Here is a 26,257-nt window from a genome sequence, read left to right as displayed (position 1 = left end):
CTATACGTAACTTATCTGCTACGGGATCAGTATGTTTATATATTATGTAAAGTGTAGCTCACTCCTTTTTTGAGGAAAGTGAGCATGGGTAATATGCTTATCACAAGCAACAAAAGCAGGAAAGAGATTGTATATCGGAGGTGAAGGAAAGATTTGTGTCAAACATAACACCTAAACAGTGCGCCTGCTGCCTGGGCGTTATTGTGGTGTCACCCTGAAAGAGGGAAATGTCAGATTTAGGGAGGTTAGTAGATTGCGATAGCAGGAGAAGTTCAGTTTTGGAAAGGTTGAGTTTCAGATAGAGAGCAGACATGATGTTGGAAACAGTGGACAAACAGTCAGTGACGTTCTGTAGTACAGTGGGGGTAAGGTCAAGGGATGAAGTGTATCGTTGTGTGTCATCGGCATAAAGATGGTACTGAAAGCCAGATCTGCTGATGGTCTGTCCAATTGGGTCCATGTAGAGAGAGAATAGGGCCAGGGACTGAACCCTGAGGGACCCCGATAGTGAGAGGAAGAGGAGGTGAAGTGGAGCCAGCGAACGATACCCTGAAGAATCGGTCAGAAAGGTAGGAAGAGAACCAGGAAAGAGCAGTGTCCTTAATGCCAAGTGATTGCAGCTTAGAGAGTAGGAGAGGGTGGTCAACATTGTCAGAAGCTGCAGAAAGGTAAAAAAAAAATGAGCAGAGAGTATTCACCGTTATGTTTTGCTGTCAAAAGGTCATTGGTCACTTTGATGAGTGCAGTTTCTATAGAAAGTATGAGGCGGAAGCCGGACTGTGATGGATCTAGGAAAGAGTGAGTGGAGAGGTAACGGGTAAGATGGGAGTAAACCAGGCGCTACAAGAGTTTAGACATGAAAGGGAGATTGGAGACTGGTCTGTAGTTATTTGTGCAGGATGGGTCGAGAGTTTTTTTTTTTTTAAATAATGTAGTAATGGTAGTGTTTGCAGGAGGAGGGGAAGATACCAGAGGAGAGGGAGAGATTGAAAATGTTAGTTAGGTGAGTAGTGACGAATGGCATGAGAGACTGGAGTAGGTGTGAGGGAATGGGGTCAGCAGTGCATGTGGTTGGACAAGAAGAAGAGAGGAGCCTGGATACTTCTGTAAAATGTGGACAGCCGCTGATGAGCTGGGGCACCAATCTGACTATACTAGGGTGCCAACCTCCGTGACAGGCAGTATCAGATTAGGCAAAGACTAGGGAATCATAAAATATTGTTGTTTAGCTATATTAATGTAGACGAAGGACTCCTGCCAATTTTTGAATTTATAATAATAAGGTGATCTTTCCCCTTTATACTATCTTTGTCATATCATGTCCACACTACATGGATAATAATGATTTTAATGAATGTTATTAAAATATATTTTTTTAGAGGGTTATATGTTCAGACAATGTGGAATGGGAATTCCTTTCGGGGGGCACTGAAAGAATGGGATTTGGGCCCCCACTGAGAACAGTTGATTGTAGAGGGTGCCAGGCCCTGACCGATCAAACATTGATGATTTATCCTAGGGATAGGTCATCAATGATAATGTAGTGGACAACTCTTTAATTTTAAGGATTTGGAAAGGGAGGGCATTAATATATAGAATAATGTATTAATAGAAGATATCCTTAAAAGATTTGAACAACTTTCAATAGATTTTAACTTGGCACATAATCAATTTTTTTTATAAATATCTCCAATTTAAAAAAGCTTAAAGTATGCAAATGAAGACATTAAACATTACCATAGATAGTTATTTTTGTATTGAGCCTGTCATCAAGGCAAATATATCTAAAGGATAGATATCCACTACTTATAGGTACGGTATCTAATACCAGAATATTTGAAACACTTTCTTATGCACATCCAAAATAAATGGGCCTGAGATGTAGGAGAACTAGCTGATGGCCAATGGAGTACCATTATGGAACTCGCCCTACAATTATCACTACGTGAAGCTTAAAGGTTACCACATCTGTACCTTATACACGGGAAATACAGAACTCCCTTCTTTCTGCATAAAATGAGACTAAGATAATAAATGTCCAAAGTGTGAGGCAGACAATGCATGTTTACTGCTTATGCTTTGAGAATGCCATATTTTGGGGAATTTTCGGGAAGGGTTCATTAATATAGTTTAAAGAATCTATAGCATAACGTTGCCATTAAATCCCGTTGTATGCATTTTAGGGATGATAGAAGATGAAATGGATTTTGATCCAATACAGATTGGTATATCTAGAATATTATTCCATGCAAGAAAATGTTTTACCTCTAGATGGACTTATTTATTAATAATTAATTAATAATTAACCGTCCTCTATATAATTGAATTCCAAAATAAAATTATCTGAATTATCAGATTATGTCAAGGTTTGAAGTACCAATAATATACCTAAATGCTCTAAAATAACTTGGACTCTGGATTGGAAGTGGAAGGGCAGTTAAAATGTTATGTATTTGGTATTCCGGTAGGGGTGGGGAATGAAGGGGGGATATGTTGGGGAGATTTACAGAATAATTTGTATTTTCTTTTATATACAGTACAGACCAAAAGTTTGGAGACACCTTCTCGTTTAAAGATTTTTCTGTATTTTCATGACTATGAAAATTGTAAATTCACACTGAAGGCATCAAAACTATGAATTAACACATGTGGAATTATATATCTAACAAAAAAGTGTGAAACAACTGAAAATGTCTTTTATTCTAGGTTCTTCAAAGTAGCCACCTTTTGCTTTGATGACTGCTTTGCACACTCTTGGCATTCTCTTGATGAGCTTCAAGAGGTAGTCACTGGGAATGGTCTTCCAACAATCTTGAAGGAGTTCCCAGAGATGCTTAGCACTTGTTGGCCCTTTTGCCTTCACTCTGCGGTCCAGCTCACCCCAAACATCTCGATTGGGTTCAGGTCTGGTGACTGTGGAGGCCAGGTCATCTGGCGTAGCACCCCATCACTCTCCTTCTTGGTCAAATAGCCCTTACACAGCCTTGAGGTGTGTTTGGGGTCATTGTCCTGTTGAAAAATAAATGATAGTCCAACTAAACGCAAACCGGATGGAATAGCATGCCGCTGCAAGATGCTGTGGTAGCCATGCTGGTTCAGTATGCCTTCAATTTTGAATAAATCCCTAACAGTGTCACCAGCAAAGCACCCCCACACCATCACACCACCTCCTCCATGCTTCACGGTGGGAGCCAGGCATGTAGAGTCCATCCGTTCACCTTTTCTGCATCGCACAAAGACACGGTGGTGGGAACCAAAGATCTCAAATTTGGACTCATCAGACCAAAGCACAGATTTCCACTGGTCTAATGTCCATTCCTTGTGTTCTTTAGCCCAAACAAGTCTCTTCTGCTTGTTGCCTGTCTTTAGCAGTGGTTTCCTAGCAGCTATTTTACCATGAAGGCCTGCTGCACGAAGTCTCCTCTTAACAGTTGTTGTAGAGATGGGTGTTATGACCTGGTGGTTAGGAGCACCCGGAATGACCCGATAGCTATAACCCACACAGGACAAGCTCTGGGATGTGGGAGCTCTGCTGACCGCAATCTCTAATCCTATCACACACACTAGAAATAGCCGTGGAGCGCTCCTGACTCTACCTAGGCGCCTCGTCACAGCCTAAGAGCTAGCTAGCCCTAGAGATAAAAAATAAGGCCTACCTTGCCTCAGAGAAATTCCCCAAAGGAAAAGGCAGCCCCCCACATACATTGACTGTGAGTAAAGATGAAAGTCACAAACGCAGAAATGAAACAAGTTTCAGCAAAGGGAGGCCAGACTTACTAAATAGACAGAGGATAGGAAAGGTAGCTTTGCGATCAGCACAAAAAACTACAAAAGACCACTCAGAGTGTGCAAAAAGACCTCAGCACCGACTAACGGTGCGGAGATGCCACTCTGCATCCCAGAGCTTCCAGCTAGCAAGACAAAATCATGATATCCAGCTGGACAAGAAAACAATGAAAGAATAAGATACTATCAGGAACTTAGCTTCTGCTGGAGTAGACAGGTCACCAGAAAGATCCAAGAGCGAACTGAACCAATGCAGAAACATTGACAGCTGGCATGGAGTAACGATCTAAGTGGAGTTAAATAGAGAAGCCATAATCACCGACTAAAGCACTAAATAAACAAATAAATACAATACACAATAAAACGTAACATTTACTATTAATGCAGATAAAAATGACAACACTCACGTCCTAAAAACGTCTACTATTAGGCTGACAAAAAGATACAGGGTGCACTCAGAACCTATTATATAACTATCTTACGCTACCTTACTGCGGAGGTTGGCACCCTATAAATCCTGCGCAATGGCGCCCCCGCTCAACGAAGGCTCGCCCTAACTCACCCTGGAACACCCTCAAGTGAGGAAGATAGGCAAACAGCAGACCATACAAACAGACAAACGAACAAAATTGCAATTGGAGCTGCAGAAAAAATAAATAAAGTGCACGTATGCTAGAAAAGATCAATATTAGCACATATCAAGCACACAATTGCACTAATCCCCATATGGCCTATAGCCTTCTTGTGGGATTAAACTGTACCTAGATGCATGCTACCTGCCTGCGGGGGTTGGCACCCTATAATCCTGCGCAAATGGTGCCCCCGCTCTTGTCGACTGGCCCTGATGCGCCCTAACACTGCCAAATGGCAACTAGACCGAAAAAATACTCAAAAAGCAGGCCGCACGTACAGTCACCAATTAGGTAAACTATACCACCTAACCAAAAAAGCACATCCCCAATAACACAAACATATATACAAATCCCAATATATACATCTCAATATACATATCTCAGTATGTTCATCTCGACGCGTTTCCCCGAGGTCGGTTCATCAGGAGACATACTAGAAAGATATCACTTATCTGAGTGACGGGTAGAGGACAAATCACTCAAGGAGGTGTACGGTAGAGCAGTGGGGAACAATGTCCATCCCTGACCGCAGGTTACAATCAGCCTGCGGTCATGGATGGACATTGTTCCCCACTGCTCTACCGTACACCTCCTTGAGTGATTTGTCCTCTACCCGTCACTCAGATAAGTGATATCTTTCTAGTATGTCTCCTGATGAACCGACCTCGGGGAAACGCGTCGAGATGAACATACTGAGATATGTATATTGAGATGTATATATTGGGATTTGTATATGTTTGTGTTATTGGGGATGTGCTTTTTTGGTTAGGTGGTATAGTTTACCTAATTGGTGACTGTACGTGCGGCCTGCTTTTTGTGTATTTTTTCGGTCTAGTTGCCATTTGGCAGTGTTAGGGCGCATCAGGGCCAGTCGACGAGAGCGGGGGCGCCATTTGTGCAGGATTATAGGGTGCCAACCCCCGCAGGCAGGTAGCATGCATCTAGGTACAGTTTAATCCCACAAGAAGGCTATAGGCCATATGGGGATTAGTGCAATTGTGTGCTTGATATGTGCTAATATTGATCTTTTCTAGCATACGTGCACTTTATTTATTTTTTCTGCAGCTCCAATTGCAATTTTGTTCGTTTTTCTGTTTGTATGGTCTGCTGTTTGTCTATCTTCCTCACTTGAGGGTGTTCCAGGGTGAGTTAGGGCGAGCCTTCGTTGAGCGGGGGCGCCATTGCGCAGGATTTATAGGGTGCCAACCTCCGCAGTAAGTTAGGGTAAGATAGTTATATAATAGGTTCTGAGTGCACCCTGTATCTTTTTGTCAGCCTAATAGTAGACGTTTTTAGGTCGTGAGTGTTGTCATTTTTATCTGCATTAATAGTAAATGTTACGTTTTATTGTGTATTGTATTTATTTGTTTATTTAGTGCTTTAGTCGGTGATTATTCCTTTTTTTGGGGCACTTGCATTTGAAAGTTTTTCTGTGATACTGTTAAATAGTGAAGCCAACCAAAGGATAAACCACGTCACCTGTGTAAGGAACCTCAGAAGCAGCAGCTCCACTCACAGCCACCAGAGGGAGCCCACGGACAGAACTCACCGAAGTACCATTCACGACCACAGGAGGGAGCTCGACAACAGAATTCACAACAGTACCCCCCCCTTGAGGAGGGGTCACCGAACCCTCACCAGAGCCCCTAGGCCAATCAGGATGAGCCAAATGAAAGGCATGAACTAAATCGGCAGCATGAACATCAGAGGCAAAAACCCAGGAATTATCTTCCTGACCATAACCCTTCCACTTGACCAGGTACTGGAGTTTCCGTCTTGAAACACGAGAATCCAAAATCTTCTCCACCACATACTCCAACTCCCCCTCGACCAACACCGGGGCAGGAGGATCAACGGAGGGAACCATAGGCGCCACGTATCTCCGCAACAACGACCTATGGAACACATTATGGATGGCAAAAGAAGCTGGAAGGTCCAAACGAAATGACACAGGATTAAGAACTTCAGATATCTTATATGGCCCAATGAAACGAGGCTTAAACTTAGGAGAGGAAACCTTCATAGGAACATGACGAGATGACAACCAAACCAAATCCCCAACCCGAAGTCGGGGACCAACACAGCGCCGGCGGTTAGCGAAACATTGAGCCTTCTCCTGGGACAATGTCAAATTGTCCACCACATGAGTCCAAATCTGCTGCAACCTGTCCACCACAGTATCCACACCAGGACAGTCCGAAGGCTCAACCTGCCCTGAAGAGAAACGAGGATGGAAACCAGAATTGCAGAAAAAAAGGAGAAACCAAAGTAGCCGAGCTGGCCCGATTATTAAGGGCGAACTCAGCCAAAGGCAAGAAGGACACCCAATCATCCTTATCAGCAGAAACAAAGCATCTCAGATATGTTTCCAAAGTCTGATTAGTTCGTTCGGTTTGGCCATTAGTCTGAGGATGGAAAGCTGAAGAAAAAGACAAATCCATGCCCATTTTAGCACAAAAGGACCGCCAAAACCTTGAAACAAACTGGGAACCTCTGTCCGAGACGATGTTCTCCAGAATGCCATGCAAACGAACCACATGCTGGAAAAACAATGGCACCAAATCAGAGGAGGAAGGCAATTTAGACAAGGGTACCAAATGGACCATCTTAGAGAAGCGATCACAAACCACCCAAATGACCGACATCCTTTGAGAAACAGGGAGATCAGAAATAAAATCCATGGAAATATGCGTCCAGGGCCTCTTCGGGACCGGCAAGGGCAAAAGCAACCCACTGGCACGAGAACAGCAGGGCTTAGCCCGAGCACAAGTCCCACAGGACTGCACAAAAGAACGCACATCCCGTGACAAAGAAGGCCACCAAAAGGATCTAGCCACCAAATCTCTGGTACCAAAGATTCTAGGATGACCAGCCAACACCGAACAATGAACCTCAGAGATAACTCTACTAGTCCATTTATCAGGGACAAACAGTTTCTCCGCTGGGCAACGGTCAGGTCTATCAGCCTGAAATCTTTGCAGCACCCGCCGCAAATCAGGGGAGATGGCAGACAAAATTACCCCCTCTTTGAGAATACCCGCCGGCTCAGGAACACCCGGAGAGTCGGGCACAAAACTCCTTGACAGGGCATCAGCCTTCACATTCTTAGAGCCCGGAAGGTACGAAACCACAAAATCAAAACGGGAGAAAAATAGCGACCAACGAGCCTGTCTAGGATTCAACCGTTTGGCAGACTCGAGATAAGTCAAATTCTTGTGATCCGTCAAGACCACCACGCGATGTTTAGCTCCTTCAAGCCAATGTCGCCACTCCTCGAATGCCCACTTCATGGCCAACAACTCTCGATTGCCAACATCATAATTGCGCTCAGCAGGAGAGAATTTTCTAGAAAAGAAGGCACATGGTTTCATAATCGAGCCATCAGAACTTCTTTGCGACAAAACAGCCCTTGCTCCGATCTCAGAAGCATCAACCTCGACCTGAAACGGGAGCGAAACATCTGGCTGGCACAGCACAGGGGCAGAAGAAAAACGACGCTTCAACTCCTGAAAAGCCTCTACAGCCACAGAGGACCAATTGACCACATCAGCATCTTTCTTGGTCAAATCAGTCAACGGTTTAGCAATACTAGAAAAATTAGCGATGAAGCGACGGTAAAAATTAGCAAAGCCCAGGAACTTCTGTAGGCTCTTCACAGATGTCGGCTGAGTCCAATCGTAAATGGCCTGAACTTTAACAGGGTCCATCTCGATAGTAGAAGGGGAAAAAATGAAACCCAAAAATGAAACCTTCTGAACTCCAAAGAGACACTTTGACCCCTTCACAAACAAGGAATTCGCACGAAGGACCTGGAACACCATTCTGACCTGCTTCACATGAGACTCCCAATCATCTGAAAAGACCAAAATGTCATCCAAATATACAATCATGAATCTATCCAGGTACTCTCGGAAGATGTCATGCATAAAGGACTGAAACACAGATGGAGCATTAGAAAGCCCGAATGGCATAACCAGGTACTCAAAATGGCCCTCGGGCGTATTAAATGCTGTTTTCCATTCATCGCCCTGTTTAATTCGCACAAGATTATACGCCCCTCGAAGATCTATCTTGGTGAACCAACTAGCCCCCTTAATCCGAGCAAACAAATCAGACAGCAGCGGCAAAGGATACGGAAATTTGACTGTGATCTTATTAAGAAGGCGGTAATCAATACAAGGTCTTAAAGAGCCATCCTTCTTGGCCACAAAAAAGAACCCTGCTCCCATTGGTGACGACGACAGGCGAATATGACCCTTCTCCAAGGATTCCTTTATATAACTCCGCATAGCAGTGTGCTCTGGCACAGATAAATTAAACAGTCAGCCCTTAGGAAACTTACTACCGGGAATCAAATTAATAGCACAATCGCAATCCCTATGAGGAGGTAGGGCACCGGATTTGGGCTCCTGAAATACATCCCGGTAATCTGATAAAAACTCAGGGACTTCAGAAGGAGTGGAAGGCGAAATTGACAACAATGGAACATCACCATGTACCCCTTGACAACCCCAGCCGGACACAGACATAGATTTCCAATCCAATATCCAATACTGGATTATGGACCTGTAGCCATGGCAACCCCAAAACAACCACATCATGCAGATTATGCAACACCAAAAAGCGAATATCCTCCTGATGTGCAGGAGCCATGCACATGGTCAATTGCGTCCAGTACTGAGGTTTATTCTTGGCCAAAGGCGTAGCATCAATTCCTCTCAATGGAATAGGATACTGCAAGGGCTCCAAGGAAAAACCACAGCGCCTGGCAAACTCCAAGTCCATCAAATTCAGGGCAGTGCCTGAATCCACAAATGCCATAACAGAACAGGACGACAGAGAGCAAATCAGAGTAACGGACAAAAGAAATTTAGACTGTACCGTACCAATGGTGGCAGACCTAGCGAACCGCTTAGTGCGCTTAGGACAATCAGAGATAGCATGAGTGGATTCACCACAGTAAAAACACAGTCCATTCCGACGTCTGTGTTCTTGCCGTTCAGCTCTGGTCAAAGTCCTATCACACTGCATAGGCTCAGGCCTATTCTCAGAGAACACCGCCAAATGGTGCACAGCTTTGCGCTCACGCAAGCGCCGATCGATCTGAATGGCCAAGGACATAGACTCATTCAGACCAGCAGGCGTGGGAAATCCCACCATGACATCCTTAAGGGCTTCAGAAAGACCCTTTCTGAAAATTGCCACCAGGGCACATTCATTCCACTGAGTAAGCACAGACCACTTTCTAAACTTCTGACAGTACACCTCCGCTTCATCCTGACCCTGACACAAAGCCAGCAAGATTTTCTCTGCCTGATCCACTGAATTTGGTTCATCATAAAGCAATCCAAGCGCCAGAAAAAACGCATCAACATCACGCAATGCAGGATCTCCTGGCGCAAGGGAAAATGCCCAGTCTTGAGGGTCACCACGCAACAAAGAAATAATGATTTTTACTTGTTGAGCGGGGTCACCAGAGGAGCGGGGTTTCAAAGCTAGAAACAGTTTACAATTATTTTTGAAATTCAGAAACTTAGATCTATCCCCAGAAAACAAATCAGGAATTGGAATTCTAGGCTCTAACATCGGATTCTGAACCATAAAATCTTGAATGTTTTGTACCCTTGCAGTGAGATGATCCACACAAGAGGACAGACTTTGAATGTCCATATCTACACCTGTGTCCTGAACCACCCAAAGGTTTAGGGGAAAAGAAAGACAAAACACAGTGCAAAGAAAAAAAAATGGTCTCAGAACTTCTCTTATCCCTCTATTGAGATGCATTAATACTTTGGGCCAGCTGTACTGTTATGACCTGGTGGTTAGGAGCACCCGGAATGACCCGATAGCTAAAACCCACACAGGACAAGCTCTGGGATGTGGGAGCTCTGCTGACCGCAATCCCTAATCCTATCACACACACTAGAAATAGCCGTGGAGCGCTCCTGACTCTACCTAGGCGCCTCGTCACAGCCTAAGAGCTAGCTAGCCCTAGAGATAGAAAATAAAGCCTACCTTGCCTCAGAGAAATTCCCCAAAGGAAAAAGCAGCCCCCCACATATATTGACTGTGAGTAAAGATGAAAGTCACAAACGCAGAAATGAAACAAGTTTCAGCAAAGGGAGGCCAAACTTACTAAATAGACAGAGGATAGGAAAGGTAGCTTTGCGATCAGCACAAAAAACTACAAAAGACCACTCAGAGTGTGCAAAAAGACCTCCGCACCGACTAACGGTGCGGAGATGCCACTCTGCATCCCAGAGCTTCCAGCCTTGCAAGACAAAATCATGATATCCAGCTGGACAAGAAAACAATGAACGAATAAGATACTATCAGGAACTTAGCTTCTGCTGGAGTAGACAGGTCACCAGAAAGATCCAAGAGCGAACTGAACCAATGCAGAAACATTGACAGCTGGCATGAAGTAACGATCTAAGTGGAGTTAAATAGAGAAGCCAACCAAAGGATAAACCACATCACCTGTGTAAGGAACCTCAGAAGCAGCAGCTCCACTCACAGCCACCAGAGGGAGCCCATGGACAGAACTCACCGAAGTACCATTCACGACCACAGGAGGGAGCTCGACAACAGAATTCACAACAGATGGGTCTGCTGCTAGAACTCTGTGTGGCATTGACCTGGTCTCTAATCTGAGCTGCTGTTAACCTGTGATTTCTGAGGCTGGTGACTTGGATAAACTTATCCTCAGAAGCAGAGGTGACTCTTGGTTTTCCTTTCCTGGGGCGGTCCTCATGTGAGCCAGTTTCTTTGTAGCGCTTGATGGTTTTTGCCACTGCACTTGGAGACACTTTCAAAGTTTTCCCAATTTTTTTGGACTGACTGACCTTCATTTCTTAAAGTAATGATGGCCACTCGTTTTTCTTTACGTAGCTGCTTTTTTCTTGCTATAATACAAATTCTAACAGTCTATTCAGTAGAACTATCAGCTGTATATTCACCAGACTTTTGCTCAACACAACTGATGGTCCCAACCCCATTTATAAGGCAAAAAATCCCACTTATTAAACCTGACAGGACACACCTGTGAAGTGAAAACCATTCCCGGTAACTACCTCTTGAAGCTCATCAAGAGAATGCCAAGAGTGTGCAAAGCAGTCATCGAAACAAAAGGTGGCTACTTTGAAGAACCTAGAATATAAGACATATTTTCAGTTGTTTCACACTTTTTTGTTAAGTATATAATTCTACATGTGTTGATTCATAGTTTTGATGCCTTCAGTGTGAATTTACAATTTTCATAGTCATGAAAATACAGAAAAATCTTTTAATGAGAAGGTGTCCAAACTTTAGGTCTGTACTAGGGTTGAGCGACCTTGACCTTTTTAGAGTCGAGCCGTGTTTCGCGAAACCCGACTATCTTAGAAGTCGAGTCGAGTGGAATCGGCCGATTATCGCGAAAAGTCGGGTATCGACCGAAACACGAAACCCAATGCAAGTCAATGGGGGAGCATAGTCGGCAGTGAGTGGAGGCCAGGAAAACACCTACACTGCCCATTTTAATGGCAAAAACATCCATTCTTGTTACAGAAGCTTGTCAATCGTAATTTAGCTTATAATAATTGGAAGGCATTTGAAATTGGGGGTCATTTGGCTAAAGTTGTGGGGGGTAGGGCTGGTTCAAGTAATTAGTGGGCCCATTAAATCTGGACGACGTCACGGCAGTGGAGCAGGGAGAGGTAAGTATTTCAACTTTGCAAGTGCTGTGATCCTGAGCAAGCAGGGGGGGCCCACTCGTTGGCATTGGCACTGGCACAGGGCCCCTCAAAGTACAGCGGTGTGTTTGCACGGCGGGGGCGCCTCCCACCGGCAGCAACACTTTTGCGTACTATGAGAGGCCCTGTGCCAGTGACGTCGCCAACGAGTATTCCTCCCCCCACCTGATGAAGGAACCTGCACTTTCATCTGCACCTTCCTCTTTGTCCCCGTGTAAGGTGGTATGGTATGCGGGAAGAGGAACCTGACTTTCAGCAGGGTCACAATCTTGCTGTGTAGCATGCATGGGGAATGTTGCATTATGGGTCAATGTACCAGCAGACTCATCTATCACTGGCTGGGCAATGGGCAGGATGAGGAGGAAACACAGATATAGGCCCAAAGAATAAAGTGGGCTAAATGCAGTTCAAAATTGGTAACACAGGACTAACCAGGGGGCATTGCAGTGGAGGACAACTGGAATGAGAGGCTGACACAGAGAGTAGGCCCAAATCAGTAAGTAGTCGAAATGCAGTTCAAAATTGGCAACAATAGTAAACAGGCGGCACAGCTTTGTTCAGTGGAGGAGAACAGCAAGGAGTGGCAGACACCGATAGTAGGCCCCAACCCAACTAGTAGGCCAAATGCAGTCTAACATTAACAACTACTTAACGAGAGCCTGAAAATGGAATTTCAGGACAGGAAACCAGGAGAACAGCAAGGAGCGGCAGACACTGTTAGTAGGCCCTACCAAAGTTGTAGCCCCAATGCAGTTTTAAAATTCCTAGAGGCTGAAAACAAGACTATTGACGCTCAGATTTTTTCAAAGGAACACAGCTGTATTGAGTGGCGCAGACAGACACAGGTAGTAGGCCTTAAACCAAAAATGTGGCTCACTGCAGCTTAAAAAAGGTTACAGGGGTACACAGGCAGCATTGCTCTGGGCAGTGGAGGACAATTTCAATAGTGGACCGCAGACAGACTTTGTACGCCTACTATTAAAAAAAGGATGCTCTATGCAATTAAAAATAGGTTCCAGGGGTACACGGGCAGCAGTAGACTGGTCAGTGTAGGAGTAGTAGAAAGAACGGGCCGCAGACAGGCTTCGAAGGCCTAACATAAAAAAATATTGGGCTGTAGGCACTTTTAAATAGGTTCCAGGGGTACACGGGCAGCAGTGGTCTGGTCAGTGTAGGAGTAGTAGAAAGAACGGGCCGCAGACAGGCTTCGAAGGCCTAACATAAAAAAATATTGGGCTGTAGGCACTTTTAAATAGGTTCCAGGGGTACACGGGCAGCAGTGGTCTGGTCAGTGTAGGAGTAGTAGAAAGAACGGGCCGCAGACAGGCTTCGAAGGCCTAACATAAAAAAATATTGGGCTGTAGGCACTTTAACATTGGTTTCAGGGGTACACGGGCAGCAGTAGACTGGTCAGTGTAGGAGTAGTAGAAAGAACGGGCCGCAGACAGGCTTCGAAGGCCTAACATAAAAAATATTGGGCTGTAGGCACTTTTAAATAGGTTCCAGGGGTACACGGGCAGCAGTGGTCTGGTCAGTGTAGGAGTAGTAGAAAGAACGGGCCGCAGACAGGCTTCGAAGGCCTAACATAAAAAAAAATTGTGCTGGCTGTAGGCACTTTATAATTGGTTCCAGGGGTACACGGGCAGCAGTAGACAGGTCAGTGGAGGCCTAGTGGAAGGAGGGACCGCAGACAGGCTTCGAAGGCCTAACATAATAAATTGGGCTGGCTGTAGGCAATTTAAAATTGGTTCCAGGGGTACACGGCCACGACCTCTTGCACCAGACTTCCTCATTGTTTTAAAAACTTAACCAAAGTAACTTTACTTGTTGCTGTCAAACAACTTACACGGTGAGCTATAACTTCAGTAGGATTTCGATATCCCTTTACAGGTTGGTGAGACCGCAAGGAAAATCAGGCACAATGTTACACACTCTGTTTCTGTGGCAACAAATCACAGAGATGCCACATATGCAGGACTGTCACTCAAGCACAAATGTCAATATTAATCTCCCTTTTTTTTTTTTTTTTTCAGGAAGAATTTAGAAACCAAATAAAATAAAATGATTTTTTCAGGCAGAATTTAGAAACCAAATAAAAAAAAAATAGGCTTTCTATGGCCCACTGAGTGAAAGATGGCACACACAGGAGTCAGGAGTGGCACACAAGCCCAGAGGCCAATATTTATCTCCCACTGATTGATTTATTGATTTCTTCAGGTAGAATTTAGAACCCAAATCAACCAAAAAAATAAATAGGCTTTCTATGGCCCACTATCTGAGAGAGAGAGATGGCACACCCAGGAGTCAAGACTGGCACACAAGCAGAAAGGGCAATATTAATCTCCCACTGATTTTTTTTTTTTTTCAGGGAGACTTTAGAAACAAAATAAAATAAAATGATTTTTTCAGGAAGAATTTAGAAACCAAATAAAAAAAAATAGGCTTTCTATGGCCCACTGAGTGAGAGATGGCACACACAGGTGTCAGGAGTGGCACACAAGCCCAGAGGCCAATATTTATCTCCCACTGATTGATTTAGTGATTTTTTTCAGGTAGAATTTAGAACCCAAATCAACCAAAAAAATAAATAGGCTTTCTATGGCCCACTGAGTGAGAGATGGCACACACAGGAGTCAGGAGTGGCACACAAGCCCAGAGGCCAATATTTATCTCCCACTGATTGATTTAGTGATTTTTTTCAGGTAGAATTTAGAACCCAAATCAACCAAAAAAATAAATAGGCTTTCTATGGCCCACTGAGTGAGAGATGGCACACACAGGTGTCAGGAGTGGCACACAAGCCCAGAGGCCAATATTTATCTCCCACTGATTGATTTATTGATTTCTTCAGGTAGAATTTAGAAACCAAATCAACCAAAAAATAAATAGCCTTTCTATGGCCCACTGAGTGAGAGATGGCACACACAGGGATGGCACTCTAGCAGAAATGCCAATCTTAATCTCCCACAAAAAAAAAAAAAAAACAGGGACTGTCCTACAATTACTATCTCCCTGCAGTAATCTCAGCCAGGTATGGAAGGCAGCAATAAGGAGTGGACTGATGCACAAATTAAATAAAAAGTGTGGACAAACAAAAAAGATAGCTGTGCAGAAAGGAAGGAACAAGAGGATTTGTGCTTTGAAAAAAGCAGTTGGTTTGCACAGCGGCGTACACACAGCAATGCAGCTGTCAGGGAGCCTTCTAGGGGAGCCCAATGAGCTACAGCGCTGAGAAAAAAAAATGTAGCTTCCACTATCCCTGCACACTGAAGGTGGTGTTGGACAGTGGAAATCGCTACAGCACAAGCGGTTTGGGGGTTAATGGACCCTGCCTAACGCTATCCCTGCTTCTGACGAAGCGGCAGCAACCTCTCCCTAAGCTCAGATCAGCAGCAGTAAGATGGCGGTCGGCGGGAACGCCCCTTTATAGCCCCTGTGACGCCACAGACAGCAAGCCAATCACTGCAATGCCCTTCTCTAAGATGGTGGGGACCAGGACCTATGTCATCACGCTGCCCACACTCTGCGTTCACCTTCATTGGCTGAGAAATGGCGCTTTTCGCATCATTGAAACACGACTTTGGCGCGAAAGTCGCGTACCGCATGGCCGACCCCGCACAGGAGTCGGGTCGGGTTTCATGAAACCTGACTTTGCCAAAAGTCGGCGACTTTTGAAAATGAACGACCCGTTTCGCTCAACCCTAGTCTGTACTGTATGTCTAAACAAATTGTTTCACCAAAGAAACTGTTTGGAGAGATCAGCGCAAATAGGGTCTTATCCGATGTGAGATAACAAATGGATTATACCACGAGATGAAGTTATTGTTGTAGCATGTACAAATATCCACTGCAGATCCACGGGTCAGCTATTGACCATACTATAGATAGATGTCCCACATATTTCACATTGGTAATTACCATGCAAAAAAGGAAGTGCAATTCAAAAGGAGGTGAAATAAAACTAAATATCTTATTAATAACATTTAACATACAAAATTATTTAAAAAGACAGGGTGTAAGCCTCCAAAAGTTGAGGGGGTAGTCCTGTAGCATCAATTGATGATCAAAAAAGTTTATTGGCATTCGTTTACTATCATTAAGGGGAATCTGTTAGCACAAAATGACTGTTCAAACCAAGGACTTGCGTTAGGTGAAGCCTTAGAATTTCAAAACCGCTCAGTACACTTTCCCTCCTACTTGTTCTCTGTCGCTCTCCACCCCTCTTCCTTGATTGAGAGCTCTGGCTTTACAGGAGCCCAGAAAAGGACAGTGGCAGATGAGAAAACAATAAGTGTGAATGTGTATTGAACTGTTTGGCCACACCACGCACATGTGTTTGTTTTGAACAGCCATTTTGTGGTGACAGTCTACCTTTAGCATGTTACAATAATCTATAGTAAATTTTGCAATGAGCGGTTGCCCATACAATGGAATGGGAGATTACATGCTTATTAATAAGACATCCCTATTTGGCAGCAATTGCTTTATTGCAATGTTATCACAGATAATTCTCTGATCCCACTAATTGCGTTGAAATGTTTTCTGTAATAAGCCTTTTGTAGTTCCTTTAGCACATACTGTACATAGTAAGCACCACTTGTTTTTGTGCAGGAGGAGCTGGCTTTGGAGCTGATCAATGATCCAGACTGCAGTATTCAGAAACATCAGCATTCTTATCTGCGCTCTACTCTAGTTCTATTGGGAGTGGCTGCAGTGGTATGGATTTCACATTACTATATCTGACATATATTACTAAAGGCATCGATCTCTGCCGGTAACATTGGCCTAACCAGTGCTTTTTTTCGTCTCTCTCCTCCAGATAGGAATTTCAATTGGAATCGCACAAGCCCTAGTGGTATACCGAGTTTTATCGACTGTGTTCTTCATGCGTTCATCATGGCAATTGCTAAGTGATCATGCCAATACTGCTTCTGTCATGTCTGGAGCTGTCCTTCATTACCTCACTATTGTCATCATGACTAAGGTAGTTTGTTCAGAAGGGTTAGGCTACTGCATATGATCTTTGCAAAAGTCACGGCAATGTGTGGGCTCAATGTATTTGTTAGGAGTCAGCTATGAAAAATTACTTTTCGCTATATCATAGATATGGGAGGTTGTCATTTTAAAATGTGGTGATTGGGGTAAGTAGCTGATATCTCCATGTGTCACTCACTGGTAGCCCCAGCAAAACGCATATTTTCCTAATGAATGCCAGGACCAGCCAGGTATCCCTCTGCGCTGGAAAATGAAGAATACATGGAGCCTATTCAGATGAATACCCTTCCATAAAATACAAAGACAGCTTGAGCCTACCAGAATGGGAGTCGTTTGTACAGAATGGCTCCCTGTTCTGGCTCCGAGGTGGATTTAGAGCAAAGAACCTCTTTCTGTTATGCCTTCATAAAGCACTTTGACGGGAGTTGTCTTTTAATGGGTCCACTTCTTATTTACTTCTAAGGCAAGGAAAAAACATAGCATGTAATCAAGTGTGGCGCTCTCTTGAATTATGCAGGCCATCGTACAGCTAAAACTGTTGTTGAATAATAATAATAAGTTTATTAACCCACATATGTATATAACGCTTTCACAACCAAATTCTTAAAGCCCATTTACATGGGCTGATAATTGGTAATCAGTGTCCTCATGAACACTCGTTCCCCAATCAACAATCCAATTGGATGGGTATTAAGATTTTGGTAGCAATCGTTGTTCCCGATTCTCGGCCCATCTAAACAGACTGACGATAACCCAACAAATGAGCTAAACGCCCGCTCATCTGGTGCGATCATTTTTTAAATTCATCGATCTTGGCAACATGATATTCTATGCACACACAACATGATTGTATTGACGATCGTTCTGTGTGCATAGAACATTTGTCATCTCATCTATTCAAGACATTAGATGTCTTCAGTATAGTCAGTTAGCCATCATTTAATGGCTGGGATCAGGCAGTGTATTAAAATTAGCTACATACAAGCCAATCAGAGGTCATTCCCTGTTTGGACAAGCAAACGAACGTTCTAGAGACACAAAACAATTGTTAGTACAATCGTTCTGCACATATAACATTACATTTAATCAGCAGAACAGGGCGATGTGCTGCAAATAACGATTATAATGCATGCACCCAACGAACGGATGTTTTGCTCATTCTTAGGGTGATTACCGGCCTGTTTAAATGGACTGATAGTTCGGAACCAGGGTTCAAACGCTTTTGACAATTGTTGGCTCATCTAAATGGGCTTTGTCCTATTCTTCAAGGCCAAGTAGACTTCTTAGATCTGTGTCCCAGGAACTCAGGACATTTTAATTTTGCAGGAGATTATTGTAGAGCTTTTGAACAAAGTTGAATTATGGTAGCACTTCTTATCTGAGGTCCATTTTATCTTTGCAGGTGAATCGTGTAGTCTCCACTCATTTGTGTAACTTGGGTGAGTTGCTTGAATTTACTCTAACTTAGAGTTAATACAAAACAGACAATATAACAACACAACACATAAATGTGAGACATATAAGAGGAATACCGTAATTGTGTGTCCACCAAATGGTGCATGGAAGTAAAGCATAAGCCTAATATGGATCTAAAGCCAAAAATTAAATGAGCAATTAATGAATGTCATTAAAAATATATTTGTTAATTAGTATAAATGTAAAAAAGCAACATTAAAAATTAGTCCCATGATAGACAAAAACCTCACCGAAGAGAACATAATCATAATTGTAAAAGGGAATACATGATGGCTTTGTAAAAAGTGAATCCATACTAGAAAATTAACACAAATGAATAAGGTGTTCAAAAACATATGATCAAAAGGAATAATCCATAAAGTGCAAGTGCAAAATCTGAACTGATCATGTCTGGAATTATCACCTGTGCAATACTAATGAAATCCAGAAAACCTGCTTTGTTGGCGGGCCTTGAGGACTAGAGTTGAGGAACATTGCCCTACACCACAATATGAGGCACTGGCATTGTGTTGCATCATGCCACAATTTATTGCTCACTAATTCTCCCAGAATTAGTAAGGAAATAAACCTTGGTGTGGCTCTGTGTAAAATCATAAGCATAATATGAGAATACATTTTCTGTGGACACAATGTTCAGGATTTGTTTGACGCATATCCAAAATCCAGTGTTATGCATGGATCTAGAGTTCCACCATTGAAGAGCTCTTTTCGGTTCTCTTCTTCCGTAGCCGAAAACCCAAAGTCATCAGTTGCTTTAGTAGATTTTAAATGATCTAGAAGAACAAATATTTAAAAGCAATGGCCAAGGTCGTTCGTGCTCTGCCTATTGACAAGAGAACTGAGCAACATGTTGGAAATCTATGACCTCTTGTAAGAGGAATATAAAATGTTTGGGGTGGCTATGAAATACTGTAAATATCAGTTTTCGATCTGATGACGTAAAATAAAGTGAGGATATACAGATCACATGTGCAAGATAATATTCCTTTTCTATCTCAGAAAAACCTCGGACCTTTACTGAACGAGAAAACAGCTTCACATCTAAAGTGTTTACATTTCAATTCGTCACCCACTTCTCGTCCCTCTTCTACGTGGCGTTCTTCCTGGGAAGGTAACTGACCATTATTACCACCATGTGATGGGTAATATTGTCTTTGAAGGATGCTTTTCCTATACTAAGCGCCCTCTGCTATAAATCATAGGTACCTTTTTGAATTTAGAAAGCAATTTTGTGACATATTGTGATCTCATGTTGGTCACCGCATACAATATGACTGCAATAGTGCCCATGATGTGAACCATAGCAATTGATGTAAATATAAATTGAGTAGGTTGGGTATTTTTTTTTTTTTACATCTGTTCATTATATACCATTGTCTATTTCTTAGATTAGAGGTTGAGGTGGTAATTATTGGTCATGAAGCTTTAATTTATACATGTGGTAATCACACGGTGACTATGCTGATATAACTATGACTTCAGTAGATGATATGTCTCTTGAATATTAATAATAGTTCATATTGTTTAATAATCTAATACCTGATGGATTTTCTGGAAATTGGCAACTTGATAAAACGCCTTATGTTTATTGCTAGAAGTATAATCAAAGAGCCAAAGTATAAGTCCAAACTGCATAAAAATTATGCTGTTAAGCAGGCCAACAAGTCTGCAGCCAACTCTGCATGGTACACATGGATATTGGTGCTGCAATAGGCGCAAATCTAATCTTGTAATGCAAAGAATTATGCTTGCTGATGAAAATCCACTGTTACAACAAATAAGTAATCACAGCATGCCTACAATCTGCTGCAGGTTTTATTTTATACCATGACTCAGTGTAGTTTAAATCTTTGGCAACGATTCTGGAGATCTCCAACAAATGCACAATGTGTAAACCCAAGCTTAAGGAGTTGTTTGGTTTAGAACAGTGTTCCCCAAGTCCGGTCCTCAAGAGCCACCAACAGGTCATGTTTTCAGGATTTCCTTAGTATTGCACAGGTGATAATTGCATCACCTGTACATGCAAGCATTCAATGACCTAGGCAATACTAAGGAAATCCTCAAAACATGACCTGTTGGTGGCTCTTGAGTACCGGAGTTGGGGAACACTGGTTTAGAAAGACCCTTTTAATTCCCTAAAACCGGATTCACAAATCTGTGTTACACAGACTGATCGCGGATCTCCCTGACCGAAACTCGACAGCCTTATGGGCATATGTGAGGTTCTCTAGGAGACCCGTGGGCCAGTTCATGTATCACTGTCTGTACTTGGACCTCGAAATACAGACGTCTGAAACTAGCCTAATCATTATAGGTGAGTTTTGAATCTTCCAGGTAATAAGTTACAGAGAGTGGGTGCTTCATAACAGAAGGTTTTGCCTCTAAATGTTTTACGCTGGATCTTGGGAATGGACCGTTTACTCATGCCTGCTGATCTGAAAGGTTGGAATGGAGTGTGGCGTTCCACTAGATAATTCATGTAGACGACACCTAAGTTATTTATGGTGCTAAAGGTCCTTAGGCAAAATGTAGAAGTTGTCTTCCATTTTACAGACACTCAGTGCAGGATTGACGAAATGGAAGTATATCAAGATTGATCTGCTATTAACCTAGCTGCTGCATTTTGGACTTACTGAAAGTGATGTATTACTTTATCTGGGAGGTCTAGGTGGCATTATAGTAGTCCAGCGTGGAAGTTATGAATGCATGTACCAGTGTTGATAGGTCTTCTGATGACATTTTCACATCTCGTAGACCGGAGAGTAGAAAAGTGAAGACTTACGAGTGGTTGATATTTACTTTTTAAGAGACTTAGCCACCAATAACTGCACTCAAATCGCATGCCTGATCTGAGCTTTCAAAGGTTATTAGACTTTGATCTCCAACAAAAAGAACTTCAGCTTTGTCCTTCTTCAGTTGTTGTCAGCTGGCATTAATCAATTCTTTAAACCCATAATCCTATGTAACTAGGCAATAAGCCAGTGTTTCTCAACTCCAGTCCTCAAGACCCCACAACAGGTCATGTTTTCAGGATTTCCTTAGTATTGCACAGGTGATAATTTCATCAACTGCTCACACATATATGCTAGCCACCTTAGGGAGAGACCCAAGTTGGGCTAAATGTAGCGGGACGAAAGAGACCGAAAAGCCCTCTACTTAAAGGAAATACATAGTGGATGCTTTCCTGAAACGGAAAGTACTTGCAAGCTGCTTGCAAGTACTTTCCGTTTCAGGAAAGCATCCACTATGTATCAACTGCTCAAGCATTAATTCCATCACCTATGCAATACTAAGGAAATCCTGAAAACATGACCTGTTGTGGGGCCTTGAGGACTGGAGTTGAGAAGCACTGCAATAAGCACTTCAATGTGTAATATACCACATTTTTTACCAACACTGATACAAAGTGACTAAAAGAACATTTGAAAATAAGGAATACTTTTTATAAAATACAACAATTAGGAACTGAATTTATATTATATGCTATATACTGCGTGGGCTGTGCTATATATTATGTGGCCTGTGTTATATACTGCGTGGCCTGTGTTATATACTACGTTGCCTGTGTTATATACTGCGTGGCTGCTATATACTGCGTGGCTGTGTTGTATAGTACGTGGCTGTGTTATATACTGCGTGGCCACTGTTACATATTGCGTGGCCTGTATTAACGCATCGGGTATTCTACAATATGCATGTATATAGCAGCCACATAGTATATAGCACAGGCCACGTAGTATTTGTCTGCTATATACTACATGGCTCCTATATACTATGTGGCTGCTATATACATACATAAATACATATTCTAGAATACCCGATGTGTTAGAATCGGGCCACCATCTAGTTTATAATATAATTGGTACACATCAGCAGAGCAGTTATATGCCAGAGTCCTCGCTCTAGGATATTTCGCCTAATGGAAGCATGGAAAAACATAAACCTCCTTGAGGAAAGAATCATGCCCTGTGGTACTCTGAATTTTAAAGGATGAGAAGAGGATGAGGTGCCAACAGATACTCTTTGTGGTCTTCCAGCCAAGAATAAATTGACCCAATGAAGAACTGTGTAATCAATTCAGCAGACTACCTTAAAGCACCTCTCTAGGTTTTTTATTGCAGCACTGGAGTGGTGCTACTAAACTAAGTTCCCTGTTCCCAGTCTCATACTTACCAGCCACCATCTTTAGATGTTATTAGGCCATGTTTGCTGGGTGATGCAGAAGTCATATCTCAATGGAAGTTTATGAGAGCTAGAAAGAGGTTTTCATGGACTTGCATTGAACGCTTGTGATCATTATCTCTGACTTCCCAGTCAGTCAGAAGTTGCAGTAGCAAAATGGCGGCGAAGAGCTGAATACCGCGGCTGGTGAGCATAATACTAGGCTCAGGGAAATTAGATTAGTAGCACCACTCCAGGGCTGAAATAAAAAAAAGTGTGGATTGGTGCTTTTAATCTTTTTATTAAGTTGCCTGCTCAACTGAATCAAAGGCTGCAGAGAGATCTAAGATTATCATGATGGTGAACTCACTCCTGTCTCTTGCCATCAGCAGATCTTTCATTACTCTTGTGAGTGCTGATTCAGTGCTGTTTACGCCAGATTGGGAAAGGCTATTAATGAAATTGCCTAATATTCTGGTATCTAGTTGAATGGTAACATTTTTTTCTATAACTTTAGGTAGGGTAGGCAAGAAACAGGTCAGTAGCTGCTTACAGTTTATCTTTGATGGACCCCTCAAAAACAGATTGTCCTAATTATGTCACCCCTGTAAAGTTAATCCTTTAGACCAATGTGCCTTTTGAGTTTCCTAAATAGATATGAAAATGTAACTAAAACCTTTCTCTCATTAAACAGAATTAACGGATACCCAGGGAACTATATTCGTATTGCTGGAGAGTGGAGGCTAGAAGAAGTGAGTTCACTTACATTTCGGATTTGATGGGTCAGAGAATCCGTGTAGTTTCTAACATCCATCTCTCGTGTCTCTTTCAGTGTCACCCAAGTGGATGCATCACCGACTTGTTTATACAGATGTGTATTATCATGATTCTTAAACAGACCCTTAGCAACTGCATGGAATTTCTGTCCCCGTGAGTATGAGCCATCACTTGTGCAAGATGTAACGTTTGGTTAGTTTATCTTTGGGGTCCTTTTGGATGGTTGAATGACCTTTCCAGTACATTAGCACCTTCAGTATAAACACCCCTCCCCCCTTCCAGGATCCATAATAATATATAATAGATCAGTTTGATGTATGAGTGGATAGCATTATGAATCAGGGACACTCTTTCACCTTACAAACATGTATATTTTCCATTCAACCTATGTGGTGTTTTAGAGAAAAAAATATAGTTTTAAACAGGGGCCAGGACCAATAAGACAAGTCACCTACCTATCCCCATCAGTCTCTGTAACATTGACAGGTGTCTATATGTGTATAGTGAGAGACTTATCAATCTAGATGAGTTTCGCAGATAGCAGCGGTGGGTGTGTGTGTGGGGGGGGTACAACCCACCCACACTAATAGCGACTAGTCTTAGTGCCAACCCAGTCGTCTTCTACCCACCCTACTGACTAGTCTCAGTGCCAGCAGAGTCTTCCTGTTGGGACCCACCCCAGTGACTGGTCTTATTGGTCTCCTTGTTTTTGTTTAAAATGTTTTCTCTGAAATGCCTTAGTGTTTTAGTGTAAAACATTCATATTTGCAACGAGGGCACCTCCCCCCGTTTCATGCTATTTATGGTTCAGGCACCATGAATGACCTGATGGGTTCACTTTAAAGGCTCAAGTTGTCATGTTTTGGAGTATAGGAGAAACCCAAGATCCTTTTATGTCATAACACCGAGAATGTATAATTGTGGGAGATACAGTCCATACAATGAAACCTCTTCGAGACGACCACCCAAAATTGCATTGTAAAATGGTGTTCTAAGATATGGTCTTCTCAAAGAAGATGGCCAGTATGCATCATTTATGATGGAAATTACAATCTGTGGCAGGAAAACTGTATTTGATTGATCATAGCTTAACAGTATTTGAGTGATCATGTATTTTAGGTTTATGTAAGACTTGTTTTCCCTTTGATGCTTAGACATTGAATGAAGATCGGCAATTTTTAGTTGAAGAAAATAAATTAATATACCGTATATACTGAAGTATAAGCCGAGAATTTCAGCCCATTTTTTTAGGCTAAAATTGCCCCTCTCGGCTTATACTCGAGTCATTCCCAGGGGTAGGCAGGGGAGGGGAGCGGAGCTGTGTAATAATACTCACCTACTCCTGGCGCGGTGTCCCTGGTTCTCCGGTGCCAGCAGCTTCTTCCTGTAGTGAGTGGTCACATGTACCGCTCATTACAGTACAGTAATGAATATGGACCCGACTCCACTCCCATAGGGGTGGAGCCGCATATTCATTACTGTATTGAGCGGTACCATGTGACCGCTCACTACAGAAAGAAGCTGCCAGCGCCGGGGAACCAGGGACACCGTGCCAGGAGTAGGTGAGTATAACGTAGTACGCGATATTCACCTGCTCTGCGTTCCACCGTTGGCGCTGCTGTGTCTTCCCCGTCCTCTGCACTGATGCACAGGTCAGAGGGCGCGATTACATGATTAGTGTGCGCGCCGCCCTCTGCCTGAACAGTCAGTGCAGAGGATGGGAAGACACAGCAGCGCTGATGGTGGAACGCGGAGCAGGTGAATATAGCAAGTGTCGGGGGCCTGAGAGGTGAGTATGCGATTTATTTTTTTTGTAATTGCAGCAGCAGCATATGGGGCAAATATCTGTATGGAGCATCTTAAGGGGCCATGTGCAGCATTATATGGAGCAAATATCTGTATGGGGCCATGTGCAGCATTATATGGGGCAAATATCTGTATGGGGCCATGTGCAGCATTATATGGGGCAAATATCTGTATGGGCCATGTGCAGCATTATATGGGGGAAATATCTGTATGGGGCCATGTGCAGCATTATATGGGGCAAATATCTGTATGGGGCCATGTGCAGCATTATATGGGGAAAATATCTGTATGGGGCCATGTGCAGCATTATATGGGGCAAATATCTGTATGGGGCCATGTGCAGCATTATATGGGGCAAATATCTGCATGGAGCATCTTATGGGGCCATAATCAGCATTTGTGGAGCATTATATGGGGCAAATGTATCTATGGAGCATCTTATGGGGCCATAATCGGCATTTGTGGACCATTATATGGGGCAAATGTCTGTATGGAGCATCTTATGGGGCCATAATCAACATTTGTGCAGCATTATATGGTGCATATTTTAATATGGAGCATCTTATGGGGCCCATCATAAACTGTATGGAGCATTATATGGGGCGTATTTTGTATGGAGCATCTTATGGGGCCCATCATGAGCTGAATGGAGCATTATATGGGCCTCCTGATTCAATATGGATATTCAAAAACACTTAGCCTACTGATGTCTCAATTAATTTTACTGTTATTGGTATCTATTTTTATTTTTGAATTTTACCACCCTAGGTTTATACTCGAGTCATTACGTTTTCCCAGTTTTTTGTGGCAAAATTAGGGGTCTCGGCTTATACTCAGGTCGGCTTATAGACGAGTATATACGGTAAATGATTATCCATAAACTAGAATTTT

At 42.9% G+C, this 26,257-nt stretch overlaps 1 protein-coding gene across 2 annotated transcripts in view; it reads left to right on the top strand.

Annotated features, from left to right (window-relative positions):
- Positions 1–26,257, top strand: part of ANO9 (anoctamin 9) — a 162,765-nt gene that overhangs the window by 121,244 nt on the left and 15,264 nt on the right. For both annotated transcript variants that reach the window (XM_069739223.1, XM_069739224.1), the window contains exons 12-17: positions 16,763–16,867; positions 16,971–17,135; positions 18,549–18,585; positions 19,622–19,733; positions 23,478–23,535; positions 23,616–23,713. In XM_069739223.1, the coding sequence (XP_069595324.1) occupies positions 16,763–16,867; positions 16,971–17,135; positions 18,549–18,585; positions 19,622–19,733; positions 23,478–23,535; positions 23,616–23,713 (575 nt within the window). The remainder of the gene's footprint in view (positions 1–16,762; positions 16,868–16,970; positions 17,136–18,548; positions 18,586–19,621; positions 19,734–23,477; positions 23,536–23,615; positions 23,714–26,257) is intronic.

This window comes from Ranitomeya imitator, chromosome 9, assembly GCF_032444005.1.
Source record: "Ranitomeya imitator isolate aRanImi1 chromosome 9, aRanImi1.pri, whole genome shotgun sequence".
NCBI lineage: Eukaryota > Metazoa > Chordata > Amphibia > Anura > Dendrobatidae > Ranitomeya > Ranitomeya imitator.
The sequence above is the reverse complement of the archived record's forward strand: the minus strand, read 5'-3'. Positions and strand labels throughout refer to the sequence as shown.